At 34.5% G+C, this 20,198-nt stretch overlaps 1 protein-coding gene across 4 annotated transcripts in view; it reads right to left on the bottom strand.

Moving 5' to 3' along the window:
• Nucleotides 1–20,198, bottom strand: part of LRP1B (LDL receptor related protein 1B) — a 1,910,230-nt gene that overhangs the window by 302,038 nt on the left and 1,587,994 nt on the right. For all 4 annotated transcript variants that reach the window (XM_045479681.1, XM_045479680.1, XM_045479683.1 and 1 more), the window contains exons 44-47: nt 10,636–10,828; nt 9,880–10,005; nt 5,549–5,677; nt 2,792–2,911 (exon numbers count right to left, since the gene is read on the bottom strand). In XM_045479681.1, the coding sequence (XP_045335637.1) occupies nt 2,792–2,911; nt 5,549–5,677; nt 9,880–10,005; nt 10,636–10,828 (568 nt within the window). The remainder of the gene's footprint in view (nt 1–2,791; nt 2,912–5,548; nt 5,678–9,879; nt 10,006–10,635; nt 10,829–20,198) is intronic.

The raw sequence follows: 20,198 nt of genomic DNA on the forward strand, positions 1-20,198 counted from the left end.
GGTCTATGGCAGAGTAACTTCTTAACCCTTTTCTAGTGACAAATTATTTGTGCACATTCTGTCCTCTTCCACAACTTTGAATCACCTTCTCATAGCAACTGGACTTCACATCTTTCCTTTACCATCAATCTTTTCTTTTTAAAAAAATGTCTATTTTTGAGAGAGAGAGAAAACAAGAGCAGGGGAGGTGCAGAGAGAGAGAGAGAGATGGAGAATCTGAAGAAGGCTCAGACCTGTCAGCGCAGAGCCTCACATGAGACTTGAACTCACCAACCGTGAGATCATGATCTGGGCCGAAATCAAGAATTGAACGCTTAACTGACTGAGCCACCCAGGCACCCCAACCATCAGTCTTTTCTAAAAATAGTATTCTTCACTGTATTTACTCCTTCACCATACATTTTCTGCTCCAACCCAATGAAATTTGGCTGTTCTTTACAATTGTTCTTTACCACTGAACTGACTCTCAACGAAGGTTACCAAGAAATTATCTCCTATTTGCCAAGTTCAATGACCCTCTAGTCTATGCCTGGCTTCTTGCCTTCCCCATAACACTTTACAATGCTAACTGATTCTCCCTTCTTAAAAAATAATAACAATTTCTTATGAAGATCTTTCTATTATCCTGTGATCTGATTCTCCTTTTTTGCATTATTAGTATATTTAGTTTTTTTTTTTTTATTTCAATAGGCAATTCTGATGTACTCCTCTACAACTATTACTCCATACATCCTCTGAGCTTTCTCTCTGTAATGAGTTCAAAATAAACACTTCTTTTCTAAATATACTACTGGAGCCCCAGCTCTACATCTATCTAAATGTCTTTGGAACAGTTCCATCCGAATGTCTACAGGTGCTCCCCTCTCAGAATGCAAATATTATCTTATTCCTATCCCACGTGAACAAAAGACCTATAAAAATAAATTTAAAAAATAATGAAACACAAATAATAGTTTAAAAACAAAAACAAAAAAAAAAGCTCACAAAACTCATCTATTCTTTCCTATGTTTTCTCTGGGATTATTACCCGAGATAAACCTTTTAAAATTTGTTGTATCTGTCTCTCTCCTCTTTATTCTCATATTTGGCTGCTGTGATAGCCTCCTGTTTTATCTTTCTGATGTCAGTATTATAGTTTTCATTTTCACAATCAAAGTGTTTTTTTTTTCCTCTTTTTTTTTTAAATATAAATTTGATTATATTGGGCTTCCTTTAAACCTTCACTGACTTTCTGGTGACTACAAGGTGAAGTTTATGTTCCTTAAAATGGGTCAAAAATATCTTCAAGTCATGGCTCCTTCCTCTAATTTGTCTCATTTTTTCTAAACCACTTGCCAGTATGCAATCAAGCTCTGACCATATCAAATTATTTGCAGCTTTCAATATTAGTCTCCCTACTTGGAATTACCTTCTATTTTGATCATTCCACCTTATTTATACCTTATTCCAACCCACTCCCCCAAGAAAAAATTGGTATTCTTATATGTGCAATTATAGTACTTGATATAAATCTTCATCTGTAAATTACTATCTTTCACTTGCAGTTTGAACTCCTTAAGAACAGGCAGATGACTTATTAATTTTATGTCTTCATCCTTAATGCATTGTACACAATGAAATGTGTTCAGTGAATGAAGATTTTTAAAGGAAAATTGGTTTAGAAAATTCTTTTGGGTTCAGATTTTAGGAGGCCTTAAATGTCAGACTAAAACATTTGTTGTTTATTCTGTAAACACCAGGACTCCATTTGTGATTCTTTATCATGTCTATGATTAAAAATACAAGGTGAATCCTTATATAGCATTTACTATATGCCAAGTTCTGTTCTGAGTTTTTAATATACTCATTTAATTATTGCCTCTTTTCTTATAGCTTGGGAAACTAAGGCACAGATTGGTTAAGTATTTTATCCAAAGACAGAGTCAGTATTGGGATTGGGGCTAAGGTTTTGTCCCAGGTAGTCTGGTTTGCTGATCTGTCCCAGGAATCACTGTAAGAACAAGTTCAATAAAACATTATAGCATGACTAACAACATTTGCATTAACTGGAAAGAGTATAGGCAGGGAGACAAGTTAAAGGACTGCTGTGTTGGGGTGTCTGGGTGGCTCAGTCAATTGAGTTTCTGACTCTTTGTTTCAGCTCAGGTAAAGATCCCAGGGTCATGGGATATATCTATACTCAATGTGGAGAGTGCTTGGGATTCTCTCTCCCTCTCCCCCTCCCCCTCTCTCTCAATATTAAATACATACATACATACATACATACATACATACATACGGAACGCTGTGTTAATTCAGGCTCAAGGTAGATTGAAAGGGAAGATATTTCAAAGAATTGGATGATTTATTGATGCATGGGCATGTGGGTGATAAAGTATGGAGGAAAGAGGAATCCAAGTTTTCCTGTCTGGTTGTTAGGAAAATGATGAAACACACTCATGTGAAAAACAGAGAATTGAGAAATGAAGGAGAGCATTTCTGGAGCAGTACATTCAGTATTACACATTCTTGTAGAAATGTCCAATAAACAAGGAGGTAGAACTGAAGATGTAAGAAATGACACGAGTTTTGAAGTGAGTGAAGGGATAAAAATCAGAATAGAGAATAAAGTCATAATTTTCAATGAATTCTAATAACTCCCCTCCAACAGCATCTACTAAAATGTGGTCCATATATGCTAGCAGGTGCTATATACCAAAAGGGTGAAACCACTGTGCTGTCAGGGACACACTGTGGAAAATTTCAGGAAACAGCATCATAACATTCCTAGGCTGAAGCAGCACATATTTACCTTTACAGTCTAATTCATCAGAGTTGTCCCCACAGTCATTTTCACCATCACATAACTTGCCATGCGTAATGCAACGACGATTGTAGCAGGGCTTGAAACCTCGTCGACAGCTTCTGTTTTCTTATAAATGAAAATAGAAACAGAACTGGATGTCTTACAGAGATATTTTTAAAACAAAGAAAATCACTGATGAGATCTCATTCATAACAATTGGATCATGTATCTATGAAACAAGTGCTGTGCAGGATCAAAGCTCTAGATTAGAGCTTTGCATATTCATGCGTTATCAAGTGGTATATTCAGTAAAGACCTTTTTGACTAAGTATTTTAACTTCAGTGTTCATACTTGGAGACCTCTTCAAATTATACTCACATTATTGCTTCTTATATTTGTGTCCACTAGCATGGAAATAAACATACTAAACTTTCTCAAGAAATCAGTCTCTACCTCAAAAGTCATAAAGACACTCTCAATACCTATCTCCTATCTCTTCTGCATGCTGTAAGGATTTTATAACAAGAAAAAAAAGTGGCAAAACATGTATCCCTGAATCAGTGAATCAGAGAGTTACCTAAATATCCATAAATTCCCTTAAAAATTATCTGAGTGGCTCAGTCGGTTAAACATCTGACTTTTGATTTCGGCTCAGGTCGTGATCTCACTGTTAGTGAGTTCGAGCCCCGCATGGAGCTCTGTGCTGATAGTGTGGAGCCTGCTTGGGATTCTCTCTCCCCATCTTTCTCAGCCCCTCCCCGACTTGTGTGCATGCACATGCTCGCTCTCTCTCTCTCTCTCTCAAAATAAATAAATAAACTTAAAAAAACATTGAAAAATGTCTACCAAATTTTCTAAGAATAATAATAATTGCTTTCTAAATGTATTTACCTTAAAGAGAGTTTCCTGGGGCACCTGGGTGTCTCAGTCGGTTAAGTGTCCGACTTCAGTTCAGGTCATGATCTCAAGGTCTGTGAGTTCGAGCCCTGTGTTGGGCTCTGTGCTGACAGCTCAGAGCCTGGAGCCTGCTTCAGATTCTGTGTCTCCCTCTCTCTCTGCCCCTCCCCCCTCATGCTCTGCCTCTCTCTGTCTCTGACAAATGAATAAACCTTTAAAAAATTAAAAAAAAAAAAAGAGGGTCTCCTGTATTTTCTGATTTGGGGCAGAAGGTACCACTTACAATAATAATAACTGCCATTTACTGAACACTAATTTTGTGCCAGGCTCTATATTGAGCAAATGTACATATACTTTTGTTTATTTAGTGTTCTGAATCAACATTCAAACTAGGTTTGTCTTGTAGTGAGAAATAAAAATACAGAGAAGTACTCTTGCTCCTACTAGTCATACACTAGTAGGTTTAGGAACATAAATGCAACCTCAGGTGTAACTCCAAAGCCTAAAATCTACATCTACAGGGGTGTCCCACAGGCCAAATGCAGCCTGTGAGCCTGTTTTGTATAGCTCTGGCTCTAAGAATGGTGTTTATATTTTTAAAAAGTTTAAAAAAAGTTTTTTAAATAAAGGATAATTCACAGAGAGCACTTTTGGCCCACAAACCCTACATTACTTAACTAACTAAACCTTTCCAGATAAAGTTTGCCAACCACTGCTCACACGAATATTTTTAGGAGATAAAAATAATGTGAAATATATTCTCAAGACAATTCATAATAAATACAAATTGCAAGCTGATTATTATATTTTTATACAGTTTAATATTTTTATAGTGTATAGAATATAACCATTCATTCAAGTAAATATGCCAGTTGAGGTAAATTCACTAAGATTTCAGTTACAGATCAATCATGGACAAATTACATCTGACTATCATTTTAACGGAGAGTGTGATTCTGCAACATAAAAGAGAGAACTGCCTGTGAATTGCCCAAACTCTATCTTCCTCTTATTTTAACCACTCTTTGATCATTTAGGTATAATTATTATCCAGGTGATAGAACAAAGGAGAAAAGTAGAAACCAAATTCCAGATATATATTCCTGAATCTTACAGAGCATACAATATCAACACTCTTATACTGCAGTGCAAAAATAAATCAAACCATTTTGGAAATAAGCTGGAACAATGCTACAATAACTATTAATGATTACACATACACAAATTTCCAGGAAAAATATTGTGATGAAGGTAAACACCAGTTGCTTGCTGGGCTCAAAAAGCCAATCTCTACCCTCAAGAGAGAACAAAAGGTTGACCATCACTTGGTGTCACCTACAGAGGTACAGCTGGAAGAACTCCCTGCTTGATGGGGAGGATAGCTAAGGCAATAAGCCCTTGTACCCAAAGACACTAGCCCTGGGCCAATCCAGGAGGCAAAAATAAGGATGACACTTTGATACCAACTCAACAATGTGCTGACCGATGGTGAAACTTTACTGCAGAATAAACTTACAATATCTACCAATAACTAATATTTCTGACTTACACTTTAGGAATGTAACCCTAAAACTTACTCCTACATGATGAATAACTAGACAGCCAAAAAGAAAGGCTCTTAAATTTGTACTTTGTAGGCAGAAAGCCATGGGGAAATTCTTCACTGAGTATCATGAGTACCGAATAGGAAATAAGGAGCCCCGTTTGAACAAGAACAAAGCCAAATCTATGCCTTAGACCTGCATATTATTACAGACATTCAGGAAATCATACCTATGAACTAAATGGAGATAATCAAACCAAAAACTACAAAAATAATTACAAACTGCTCTCTGAAACAAGGACATCATACATGGGACACCTACCACAGTAGAGTAGTTTCTCATCTGACTTATCCTTACAGTGAGGAATGCCATCACAGGTGAGCTGGTAGTCGATACACTCTCCATTTCCACACTCAAACTCTGAATACATGTTGCAAGAGGAATTTTTTGCTGAAAGGGAAAAAGTCAAGGTTTTTACTCAATAATAAACGTAATGTTTGCTGTTTTTACCTTCCCTTTCTAAAACTTTTGGGACTTGCCTCACTTCATTTTTCTTTTATACCTATTTGTATATTTTGCTAATTATTTTGTGACTATATATGTATGGAAAGAAGGATGGACTTAAATTTGGGTAACTATATTTGTGCATATTGCTTAACAGTCCACCTTAAAAAGAAATTGTAAAAAAAAGAACCAGTTAAATGGGCTCTGCACATATTGAGAGTGTGTGTGTGTGTGTGTGTGTGTGTGTGAGTGTGAGTGTGTGTGTTTTCTTATTGGAACCTATTATATACTCTTCGATACATTGACATTTTCCAGACATAGACTTCTCTTGTGTTTGTTTATTTATTTACACTTGAGTGTAGTTGACACTCAATATTAGCACAGTTTCAGGGACAGTGTGTTTTTTTTTTTTTTTTTTTTTTTGGTAATGCTTGACTTGATTCATCTCATTTAAATCTACCTCCAACCTATATTCCTCTCCAACTACCTTTTAGCAGCTTTTGTCATTCAGATGTACTGAAACTGCTAAAAAGATTCTCCTCAGCCTCTTGTTCTGTGCATTGTGGGAGGTACCAGGGAGCAGAACTGATACACACGGCCAGCACCTGCTCCTTGAAATGCACAGGAAACCATGGATTAAACTGGCAGAAGAGCCTGATAAACTGAAAAGCATGTGAACCAGAATTTATGGGCTCCAAGTGACCACCACCATATTGTCTCACTTCTAAATCTCAAGATTTTACTAAGAAATTAAAAGCCAGAGTTTCTGGGGCGCCTGGGTGGCTCAGTTGGTTAAGCGTCTGGCTTTGGCTCAGGTCATGATCTTGCGGTTTGTAGGTTTGAGCCCTGTGTCGGGTTCTGTGCTGACAGCTCAGAGCCTGGAGCCTGCTTCGAATTCTGAATTCTGTGTCTCCCCCTCCTTTTCTTTTCCTCCCCTGTTCATGCTCTGTCTCTCTCTCTCAAGAATAAATAAACTTAAAAAATAAAAAAAATTAAAACAAATAAATAAAAGCCTGAGTTTTTATGTGGCTTGCCCAATCTGTGAGCAAAGACCCACAGCAACAAAGTATGAGCAAACAAACAAAAACCAAAAACATCTTTCTACAGCTAGGTTTCATTGTTTCATTCCTGGAACACCAGTGTGTAACCCCTGTTGTAGAAAGAGCTTTCCTGGGGAAAATGGACTTATTTTTATTCTTAAATAATAGATTTGCCAGCAAACACTTGGAATCTAACGTTTTGGTTGCATCCCTTGTGTTGTTTGCTTCCTTGTACTCACTCCATTGCTTGTTGAATAATTGTACAGCAAAATCTAGTCATGTTAATTATGTTGGAGGTAACTGGAATTCATTTATCTCCACTAATGCAGAAAACAGAGCTCAATTTTATAATTTACTACCAATTTCTTTTTAAAGCTATATTTCAGAAATATTCCAGCCACTATTACTACTTGAAGTTTCCAGTGTTTTCTTTATTATTTCTAGAAATTATCTCATTTTCACAGATTATCAATCTACCTACCTATGACTTTTAATTGAACTCTCATCGGTAATTTTTTTTTCATATTCTAAAAATATTTTGTTTTCTTGGTGCAGTCTAAATTTCAGTGTTCATTAGCTAAGGTGGAAAGTCATCTTAGAGAAAGTAACAAAGAATTAAAAAATCTAAAATATCATTAACTTTAAAGAAAGAAGAGCTGGAGCGTCGGGGTGGCTCAGTTAAGTGTCTGACTTTAGCTCAGGTCATGATCTCATGGTTAATGAGCGTGAGCTCCGCACTGCTGTCAGCACAGAGCTTGGTTCGGATCCTCTGTCCTATCTCTTTGCCTCTCCCCCACTCACGCTGTCTCTCTCAAACATAAATAAACATTTCAAAAAATAAACGAACAAGTGTTAAGAAGGGTGCTGACATTACTGCACATGATCACAATAGAGCATGAGGTGAACAAAATTCACTTACTGAGAGGCTATTGACATTCCCAACTTATTCTACTTTCAACACATCCTATTTAACTTCCCACTTCCAGTGAAAACAAACTGTTATGATTGAAAATGCAAATTTTGTTTTTATAATCATTATGCCTTTGAGGGGGAAAAATATTCACAACAAAAAATATTTTTATTAGGTAAAATCAAATCTTATATAAGCACAATTCTTGCTTAGGTAAGTTCATATGAAATAGTATTGAGTGTTTTATGCTTCTTTGCAGAAACAAAAATGTGGTTCATCTGTCCTCTAATTCTCTTACAAGGTAATTACTTTAATTATATTTGCTATTCTTATTTCTGTTGCGGGTGTTGATAAGGTTAGGAATGTTGTATAAAATGGAACTGCCTAATCTTTCTGTCAAGAATTATGCCAACACATGGTTTTCCCTCCCATACCCCGAGGGAGGTGTTAGTAAATGGCCTTTCACCCCTTCAACACTGCCATTAACATTCATGAACTGCTCTGGGTGAACTAATTCAGATGTGGACATAGATATGCCAGAAATATCCTCATTTCCCAAAGATGGATTTGACAAGAAGTTACTTTCCAATCTCTCTGCTGGACCACAGGATTTCAATATGAATGCACCATGGATACAGGATGCTTCTATAAAGGTCTGTCGGCTCTGAGGAATCCATCATCACTCTATAGTTGCATGTGAATACAACTGTGCTTGTTTAAAAGACAGTTTTATTTCTGATTCATTCCCTCTCATCAATAGAGAGAAGCAGGTGGCTTAGTAGGGACAGATGTATCTAATCTATTTTGCAGCGAGCACAGGCATCCACTGTATACAAATAAGCCTTGCTGTTTCGACTAAAGGCATTGCTTTTCTACTGGCCTGTATTGACCTGTGAAAGAAACATGAATGATTCTAATGCATGGCTAGCACTCCAGGCTTACAGATGGCATCAGATCCAGACCATTACAGCTGAAACCACAAAAGCAAACTGAAAGAGAGTTTAAGCAATTGCCTGAACAATTCAAGGAATTGTTGGGTTACTAAGAAATACAGGAACTTGTGGCCCGAATTATTAAAATTGTCTTCATTTAAAGTTCACTGACCAACTGCATCATTCCCTCGTTTGCTTTGGCACAGTCTTAAATGAAAGTCTTTTACTTCTTTGGCTAAAAGGTGCCCTTTGGGTTGTGGTACCAGTGTGCAAAGTGAAAAGGTATGTCTGTGTTCTTGTATGAGGTGCGATAGTTTTCAAGGTAAAGAAAACGATGTGAAAGTGCTTGCATTAAAGTACATGACAGAGAAAAGAGAAGATCCTCCTGGTAAATAAGGACCAAATACAAAGATGAAACCTACTTATACCATCTGATGCAATGGAGCATATCCAGCTCCACTGGTTTTCTAAGATGAAAAGGTAGAAGATGAAGAAATAGATGATGAGAGAAAAAAAAAGCAAACAATCACCACATCCTGAGAGTGAGTTCACCAATTTCCAGCAAAATGTTTATCTTTTGTCTTTGTTATACACAACAGTCTTAATGTTAAAGATGAATTAACATTCTTTATGTCGCTGGCTAATTTCTCATGGCAGTATTGGAACACTTGAACCTTATTTATTTTGGAAACAGTTTGAAAACTTAGCTGTTAATAAGTGTATACTGTAATGGTACTAATTAAAGATTGCAATGCCTTTTGGGAGGTATAAACATCATGCAAGGCTGCAATGTTACATTCTTAATTAACCGTTTGGAAATGATTACAAATAAGCTGCATGAGCCATTCTCTCTCATTTACATACTGTGACGGACTGTGAGTAGTTTCACTACAAGGCTTCTGATCTACTGCCTATATACTGGTTTGTTTCAGCTTTATTAATTTTGCTATTGACTTAATTTTCAAAGTCGTAACCACAAGTTTGCAGATGATTATGTACGCAGGTTATTTCTCTAATCCAACCCCTTCCAGCCCACAATGGGGGGAACACACCATTTGCCGCTGTTTGGATTATCATTATCTATCATATGGTGTTACAACTAAGTAGAATGGTGAATCGAGTTCTTTTTAGGATAGAGAGATATGCCAACTGGGCCTTTAATATTGGAGGAAAGTACAACTTCATGAATACTGAAACAATTTCAATATGTCTGTGTGTGCTTTTTGAGTAGTTATGTCATATCACATTTCAATACTCTTTACTTACTCACACATCTGTTGTCATCTAGCAATATGCGATCCCCCCTGCAGGAACAATTCACTCTCCCATTAGGAGTTAAAAGGCACAGGTCATGGCAACCTCCATTTAATAATGAACATGGAGAAAGTTCACCTGCAATAAAGAAGCTTTATTGGTAACATTTTATATTGAATTTCTATTCTGTTAGATAGAGATTAATAGTAAACTGTTAGACTGCACCCATCTCTCAAAGATAAAAATAAGAAAGATTCAGGACTTTTGAAAATCCAAACATCACAAGCAATAAGAACTTTTAAAAAACATGTAACATAAATCACTACATCTTCTACAACATTTGTCAAGGAAGCCATGGCATCACATGAACTAGAATCATTAAAAACCACATTGACACTTCAAGCTGCAATTTTTGTAGGTGTTCCAGTGATTAAAGAACTTTTAAGCCCAGATGTAAAGCTTATTTATTAAGAAGTATTATTTTCAAGGAAACAATTTGATTTGAATGTTCAGAGATAGGCAGTGAGAGAGAATAAAATTCCAGAAACAAGTAATTAAAAAGGACTTGTTCCTTTGGTGATAAATTCAGAACTACAGAAGGTATCTTAAACCTTTCAGATGATTTTATTGTACTGCATGGTCAAATCCTGAACACTATCCCAGGAACTCTAAGAAAACAAAATTCAGCCAAGTATTACTAGAACACATAGATGATTTTTCAAGAGATTATATAATTAAGAAATACATTTAGTGTCTAGTGTAACTTACAGCTGTTAGTGTCATTGGCAACAGCTATGATTCCCATTGGTTGGTGTGGAATATCAGAACGAAGAATTTTTGTATCTCCTCCTGTATACTTGTTGGAACGCAGAATAGCTCTTCTTCCCCAGTCTGACCAGAAGATATAATTGTCATAAACAGCCAAACTGAGGAAAGTTCCTGGCCCGGATTTGACAATCACCTGAAATAAATTTAAATATATTTTTTAAATGAAGATATAGGCATTCCTAGAACTACATCCACTTTTACTTCAAAAAAAAATTTTTTAAATTAAGAGTAGATAGCTTTAATCAATGAAAATCAGATAAAAATGCATTTTACTGAATGTATTTTTATAAAATTCTTAACAGTTTATTTTAAATGTTTTAATCATTCTTAGCTTTTACAATGTATTTATTTAATATTTTAAGTATATTTCTATTTACTAACCGTTCAGTTCATATAAACAGTTGCATGTTTTCAATATTATACAACAAAATCACCAAGCCAAAAATATGAGATTGTTTACTAATAAACATTTATCTTTTTTAAGAATCATCAGACATCCAGTGAACACTCATCAAGCTCTCAGAACTATATAAGGAACATAAAGAACTATAGGACCCAGGTTTTCCTTCAGGAAGCTTTTACCATCTCTTTCCATTACAATTATTTCCATTACAATTATTGCTCTTTCCAATACAAAATTCCATTGCAGTACTCCCTTATATCTTGTGTGACAGTCCTGAAAGAAACTTCATTGATGTTTTAACAAGTGTCATGGATATATCTTTTCCTTAACACATGTAATGCTACTGAGGAAAAAAAAAAAAAAACAGAAGATGAACTAGATGCATGTAACAATGTGGGTTGATTTCGGAATAATTATGCCGAGTGAAAGCAGCCAGAAATAAAGATATCACTCAAATACTCTAAAAATTTCAAAGTAATCTATGGTGACAAAAAACAAAACAAAACAAAACAAGTGTTTCCCATGGACAGAGTGAGGCAGGGGAGGGATGGAAAGAAAGAGATTAAAAAAGGAAATGAAGAAATTTGTAGAGGTCATGGATATGTTAATTTTCTTTCTCAGCCTCTAGAACTCTAAGAAATAAATGCCTGTGGATTAAGCCGCCCAGTCTATGGTATTTTGTTATAGCAGTCTGAACTGATTCATCCCTTCCTTTTAGAAAAGCCAAGCTTTAAGATTTATATCTACTTTAAATTTCAACAAATATATATATATATATACATATATATGTATATATATATGTATATATATATATATGTATATATATATATATATATATATATATACATACACACACACACACACACACACACATATATATATATATATATATATATATTTAAAAGCAAAATGATGAAGGAAAGATTGTTTGTTATGAGAACATGAAATGATAGCTACTCTAATGTGCGATCTGGGAAGATTTTCCTGAGAAAGGGAATGATGAAGAGTCAATAGGACAGGAAAAGAGAAAAAGAGAAAGAAGGGCTCTGGGCAGAGGGAATACAAGGTGTAGAAGCCAAGCGGAAGGGGAAAGAGAAAATGAACAAAGATTAAGCATCTTAGACATGACAAGAGGATCCCATGAAGAGGCGAGAAGGGCAATGTATAGGGTAGATCAAGGCTGTGAATCTGAGTTTTGTTGTGAAAGTTACAGTATGTCATGCAGGTTTTGAAGCACATTAATATCATTTTCGGTTTGTAGTTTTATAGATTATTTAAAGATTACTGGTGTAGAGATTAGATTAGATAAAAACAAAAGAGCTGCAGAGAGACCAATTAAGATCAGCTGTATTTGTCCAGACAAATGGTAACAGTTTTGATGTTTTACTTAAGAAAGGTAGAGAAGATGCAGAGTAGAGCAGTATTTGCAAATGAAGGACTTCCTAATTTATTTTTGTCAAAATTCATGAGAGTTTTTATTCATTCATCTATTCAATCATCCACTCATTCATTAGTTCGTCCTTTTACTATTTTGTTGTTGTTGTTGTAAACAATAAAAGCTAACATTTCACAAATGCTTACAATGTGCAGGAAGTATATATATTACACGTATAAAACCTAACTTTAGGGGCGCCTGGGTGGCTCAGTCGGTTGAGCGTCCGACTTCAGCTCAGGTCACGATCTCACGGTCCGTGAGTTCGAGCCCCGTGTCGGGCTCTGGGCTGATGGCTCAGAGCCTGGAGCCTGCTTCTGATTCTGTGTCTCCCTCTCTCTCTGTCCCTCCCCCGTTCATGCTCTGTCTCTCTCTGTCTCAAAAATAAATAAAAACGTTAAAAAAATTAAAAAAAAAACCTAACTTTAATCTTCATAGCAACTGATAGAGTAAATACCACTTCATTCCACATTTCACTGATGAGGACTGAAGCTTGAAAGGTTATATAATCAACCCTAGGTCATAGATGTACTAAGGGATTTGATGCCATTTCAGATCCAAATAGATTCAGATCCAGATATTCAAATATTCAGGGCAAGATCAACTAAGATCTGATTTTAATTTTTTTTTTTAATTTGCCTTACTTAAAGTAACTAGAGAAATTCTTCTTTAATATTAGCATATGTATATGTACTGCATTATTTTATCTAGGCTTCTTCAGGTTAGGAACTAAAGTAATTTCTTTGATTCCCTTTTCTATCCAGTATCATATTTTGCATGAACAAAATACATACTTTGATGAATCAGTAAGAATGAAAATAAAATTTTAATAGTTAGACATAAATAAAATTAGTTTTTTTTTGATGGCTAACAAACTATTGTCCTATGACAATAAAAGTTCTTCTATATTGTTACCAAAAGTCTATTTGGTATATACAGTAACTTCTATGAATTTTAATACTGACTGAGTCTAGTAGCTTACTTCTCTACTTCTGCTGACACAGAGAAAGAGGAAAAAAGCAACTTAAACTCAGTCTATAATTATGTATGTTGCTTTAATAAGGTACAATAGATTCAACTGAGAATTGAGCTGACTCCAGACATCTCATTTCACTGGTTAGAGTTCCATGTGGAACAGAGAAGTGAAATCCACTAAATTATACTTTCTCGTCTCCGTGTTAAAACATTCTTATCAAAAGTTCACAAATACTGCACCTTGCAAGCCTAATCAGCATCTTTATTTACAGTGCAGAAGCTTTGTCATCATAAATTGCACTTTACCGTGTTATATTGTAATGTACCATTATGGCATAATTTTGAAGCACTTTCACTTTGAACCTATAAATAGGCTCATGTTTCAAAATAAGAATTCATGTTCATTCAGAAAATGCATTTCTTGACACAGTGTATATTAACCTCACATGTGTCCTCCTAGATAGACAATTAAGTTGGTAATGCCACTTAGACTTGAAATTTTGTGTCAGGAATTTAATCACTAATCATCTGATTTTCCATCCTGAAACTTCTCCGGTGCCTTACTGGAAGCACCAGAAACAATAAAAGAATACAAAAACATTCAGTTTATAAACCAGACAACATATTTCCAACACCCAGATGCTAAATGTTAAACCAAACAATTAAAAAGCCAAGGAAACAGGAGGCTTCCCAAACACCTCAGGTGATTGCCTCACTGACAGGATGGTAAATGATCATTATGAGAAATGACAACTTGGCCCCTACCATGGTCAGGGATGACAAAGTGTTACAGGTTGCAAAGAAACAACTGTGGTTGCTTTAGCTTTAGAGAGGATGGCAATGTGTAAATCAGCAACTTAAAACTGAGAAATATTTAATTTAAGAACAGATGACTATATTTAACTTGAGTTTGAAGAATATGAAGTATCAAAATGTCATTAGTGTCCAATCAAATCTGGAAAGAACAACATGCACAGCAATCATCTAACAGACCACTTATTGTGTGAGACGGGTTGCCAGCTTTAGTTAGAGAGGCAAACCATTATAAAAGAAGAGTAGAGAATGAAATATTTTCATTTTATACTCTCTGTTTCTGATCTCTCTATTGACCAACCTCAACCAGATTCCAGAAGACAACAGTCAGTTGACCACAAGAAAGCCTGCTAGTGGCAGAGAACAAGGGGAAGAAAGTGGGGGAAAAATCTCCAGATCCAACTGAGAGCGGTAGAAGTGAACCCTATTCTGAGACTCCTTAGTTTTCCCCAAATAAGCTATTTTGTTTCTTGCAATTCAGTCCCCAAATCTATAAACTGGGATAACAAATATCAATGACTCAACTTGGCTCTTTTTCTAAGGAAAGACAAAGGATAAGATATTTCCTAAGGCTACACAGAGAAAAATAAGATATTCTTGAAGTGTTATAGTCATTCCTAAATGAAACTTGAACAAGTTGTTCATGTTTTGACTACCGTGACTTCATAAATGATTGCAATATTTTTAATTTGGATGTATTTAGATAGTTTGAGATTCATAGGCTGATTGTGTTAATAAAAAGTAAACTTGAGGAAAAAAACCTAAATATATTTTTCAGTAAGTTCTTTCTGTTTTGAATTCCTTCTAAAAACGTCTGCTGTGAGACCCACTGAGAAATGACTTTCTTGAGAATCCTCTCCCTGCTGCCCAAAGCAAAATGTCTCCCTCCTTTTCATACGCAGTTTTTACACACATTCATTATAACACTTGTCAGAGAGTATCGTTAAAGAGCTTATATTTTACCCATCTCCCTGGCAGAACTGAAATACTTGAAATCAGCAATCGTATGTTTTTATTTTTGTAACTCAAGTGTTTAGTATAGGACATATTTAACATCCAATGATTATTTATTTATCAAATCAGTTAATAAAAGAATGATTAAAAACATTTCTTCTTGTGTTTGGGTTTCTTTCTTTTGCTTCTTATTTTTTTTTAAAGGTACATTTTATATGAACTTTGAACTCACCTTTATACCTTATTTGGTTGTGTCTCCAAAGATATAATTTTTTTCTTTGTAAAATGGTTATTACCCAAATTTGTGTTTTACTGAAGAACTGTAGGCATAATCTTCTCCGGATCACATTCATGCCTTTGATAAATATTTCAGTGCTGTTACTCTCTAGATCATTGTCTAAATACAACTCTCCTGGCATTTTAATATTTTACTAGAAAAAGTGAACAAGCTAGTCAAAGAAGTGTATATTAAATCAAAACCTCATATGTCAAAGGTATACTGAAATGCCAGTTGTAATTTTTCAAATTGGGACTTACTGAATATCTGACAAAAATCAAATAATATTTTAGATGCTACATTATAAGAAGTTAAAAAAGTGTCCTGTACAAAAGGATGATTATTTGCATGCATAAAGAGGTGTTTCCAGTGTGTATATTTATGAATAAAACTACCGACAAAGGACAGAAACTAATTTAACACTACATTTGAAAGAAAATATAGGGGCACCTGGATAGCTCAGTCAGTTAAGCATCTGACTTGAGCTCAGGTCATGATCTCATGGTTTGGTTTGTGGTTTCAAACCCCGCGTCGGGCTCTGTGCTAACAGCTCAGAGCCTGGAACCTGTTTTGGATTCTGTGTCTCCCTCTCTCTCTGCCGCTCCCCAGCTCACGCTGTGCCTCTGTCTCTCTCTCAGACATAAATGAACATTAAAATAATTTAAAAAAGAAAAAAAAAGGAAAGGAAATATAGCCTATGATTATCAGCCTGGGCTCGGGAGTCAGAAAATCTTGGACTGTTTTCACACCTTGTCTTATTGTGCAACCTGGGACTTGTTATTTCACTTCTCCAGGCCTCTCTTTCTTCTTCTTTAAAATAACAAAAATGGAATTAGTATGTATCATAAAATTTTAGAAACTGTTAAATAATATTCATAAAACACTTAGCATGGTTACATAGTAAGCTTTTCATAAACGTTTGCTATAATTATTTTCCATTGAATGTGTTAGCACTTAGATAGGTTTGAAGGGTAGTATTTTAAAATACTCTGAGTCTTATTCCTAGTTTCAAAAGTGTTACAAATGATAAAGAATCAACCTAAAAAACAAACTTTTAAAATAGATTTCCATTTGTAAACTTAATGCTTTTTCAATTTTGGAGATTATCACATCATCAAACCTCTGCTTAGAGATAAAATTAATGTTTGCTTTGGTAAAATCCTGGAGATCCATTTCATTTTTTGGTCATATGACAACTGGGAATTTCTACCAAGGGTCACAAAGGCTATTATGCCAATTTATTAACTTTGAAGGAAAATTAAAAAGCAGTGATTGTAATTAAGCAAGTCACATTATATTGACTCTGGCTGTCCTGAAACTCCTATCACCTTGAGCACTATAACGGCAACTGACTTACAGTTTTGGAAATCAAAGATTTTTGTTTGCTGTGTGTGGGAGGAGGGGGTTTATATCTCTTTTGAACATACTGTTCTAAACATCCTCATGATTGCTAGCCAAAACAAATAAAAAAAAAAACAGAAAAAATCAAATATCATTTGTTAAATTTCACCTTGAGAAAGTAATGAAAGATTTGTGATCAAAGGTTATATCCAAAATGTGTCCATAAATACTTTTATTTATTTATATTATTATTTATAATATATAAAATTAAAAAATATATTATTAATATATTTATTAAATTTTACACATGTGGCTACAGTCTACTCCAGGGTCACTTCAGTAAATGTGAAAATATTTATAAAATTATATATAATGGTAGCAAGGTGAGTTAATAAAAACATATTTGAGTTTTCATAAATATGTGGTAATATCATCTAACTAAAAGTCATAACTTTTTTAAAAAATAAAAACTCTGTTAAAACTGTAGGATCTGGCTGCATTGACTATATACACATTCATATACACATCTTCCTTACTATGCATATAGTTTTCTTTTCAATCAACTTCACTGAAGCATAATTTACATATAAAATGTGTTGAACTTATTTTTAACAATTGCAATAATCATGCAAACACTCTTTTCCACCTCCAACTCCCAACCTCACATCCTTTTCCTCTGAAGTAAACACTGTCATTAGTTTCTTGAGTAATAATACATTCTTATAAAATGCTGCTTATTTTCCACATTGCAAAAAGTCTTCCACAGTTGTTACGTGTGATTGCCTATAATCTTTAAAATTAAGAAACATACGGTAGAAATGTGTCTTAATTTAAGATTCAGTTTATTCAATAGAAGTCTGTTAAATGAAGCAAAAACTCAAAACAAAAAATAACAGTAACACAAGATAATGTGAATAAAAAGTAACATCCTTTTTACATCCAGATGTGAATGTATCTATACATCTGATCTTTTTCAAGATCCTTCAAAGTTCTTGAAATTGTCTATAATGTCTTATATGACCTGACCTTGTTACCACTCTGGAATTATCACCTACCATTCTCTATATTCATGCTCTCTCTATTCGGGCCACAGTACTCTCTTGTTTGTTCTCAAATATACAAAACCATATAAGTTCTTTACACAGGCTGTTCTCTAAGCTTGAGACCCTTCCCAAAATACCCCCACGGCCAACTAGCTCACCACTTCAAGAATTAGCTCAGGGGCACCTGGGTGGCTCAGTCTGTTAACCATCTGACTTCAGCTCAGACCGTGATTTCATGGTTCACAAGCTCAAGCCCCATGTTGAGCTCTGTGCTGACAGCTCAGAGCCTGGAGCATGCTTCAGATACTGTGCCTCCCTCTGTCTCTACCCCTCCCTCACTGGCCTTCTGTCTCTCTTTCTCTAAAAAATAAAAAAAATAAAACATTAACAATTTTTTTAAAGAATTAGCTCAAAATCACTTTTTCAAATGAGGGACTTATCTTGAGTTCCCTACTACAATCTGCCTCCCTCTATCATGTCACATTCAATTCCTTTATCCTACTCTATTGTATATAACATTAATGAACTTGAAAAACATTGTGCTAAGTAAAAAAGCTACTCACAGGACCATATATATTGTATGATTCTGGTTATATGAAATGTCCACAATAGACAAATACGTAGACAGAGTAGATGGATATGCGATGTCAAAGGATGGAAGGAAGGGGGGTGGAGGACTGATGGCTGAGGGCTATAAGGTTTCTCTCTAGTGTGATGAAATGTTCTAAAATTGATTGTCATAATGGTTGCACAACTCTGTGAATATAGTAAAAGCATTCTATTGTATATTTAATTTAATGGGTTAACTGTATGGTATGAAATTATCTTTCTGTAAATCTGTTTAAAAAAGAAGAAGAGGAGGAAGAGGAAGAAGTAGTGGAGATGTGATTTGATTCCAGACTCTAGAAACAATGGCCTTCAGTAGGACTGACAGCACAGAGGTAACTATGCTACTTAAAAAAAAAAAAAAAAAAAAAAAAAAAAAAAAAAGAGCAAAACACAGTATCTGCTCTTAAAAATTATACAACATCAAAATAATACACTTTATTTTTTATAAAAGTACATAAGAGCACATGTAATAGTCATGTATATCAATATCTATATCTATATCATGACAGATGATGAAAGAAAGCAAGAAAGACAATTGAATATGTTAAACAATGCCATAGTATGCAATATGCAAATCTAGACTGAAACTCCACAAGTCATATTAACTGCTTTTTTTTAAATAGAAAAAATTGCAAATAACAAATTCCAAATAACAAAGGTAGAGGGCACTCTATGTTGAAGAGATGTAAGAGACATATCAGTAATTTTTAATGTATGGAATTTACCTGGATTTTAGTTCAAACTGAGATGCAATGAAAGGCTCATATACATAGAATATCCTAAAGAATCCATAAAAACTTTTCCTAGAACTAATACGTTAGTTGAGTAAGAACAGAGAACAGAAAGAATAACTTTATTTGTATATACTAGTAATAAAACAGTTGGAAATTAAAATTAAATTAAATGCAAATTATAAAAGCAACACAAAATATTACATACTCTGGGACAGGAAACGTGTGATTGTGAAATATCTTGAGAGGCGGAAAATAAAGACTTGTTCAAAAAATGATGAAGTATGTCAAGAGGACGCAGGATTACACTTGGAAGGCTTCTCAATGGTCATATATGGGGCAATTTGAGCAACAAATATTAATGGTAACAGATTATAATTCATACAATAAAATAAATCTCTGTGATTCCATAAGGAGATAAATAATTAAAAAAAATAAAAGATAAAGAATAACATGGAAGGAAGACAAGGAAAAGGTCTTCCTTACAGGAGTTTTCAGAATATGTGTTAACAAAGTAGAGCAGAAAAAACATATGTCATGTCAATAAATATAGAAAAAGCATTTGATGAAAATCAAAACCGCTTCTTGATAGAAAAATTATCAAATTAGAAATCGAAGGAAATTTCCTCAGGTTGATAAAGGATATCAATGAACACCCTAAAACTAACATATTACTTTCAGGTGAAAGCCTGAATTGTTTCCCTCTAAAATTATCAAACTTCTGGAAGGAAATAGAATAAAATCTTTATCTTGAATTTGGGAAAAATTTCTTAGATGAATGCAAATCGCATGAACCATAAAATAAATAACTGATAAATTCAAATTTATCAAAATTAAAACATGTTTTTCCTTCAGATACATCAACAAAAATAAATAAATAAATAAATAAATGAATAAAAGGCAAACCAGAGAGCAGGAGATAAAC

This window comes from Leopardus geoffroyi, chromosome C1 (assembly GCF_018350155.1).
Source record: "Leopardus geoffroyi isolate Oge1 chromosome C1, O.geoffroyi_Oge1_pat1.0, whole genome shotgun sequence".
Taxonomy (NCBI): Eukaryota; Metazoa; Chordata; class Mammalia; order Carnivora; family Felidae; genus Leopardus; species Leopardus geoffroyi.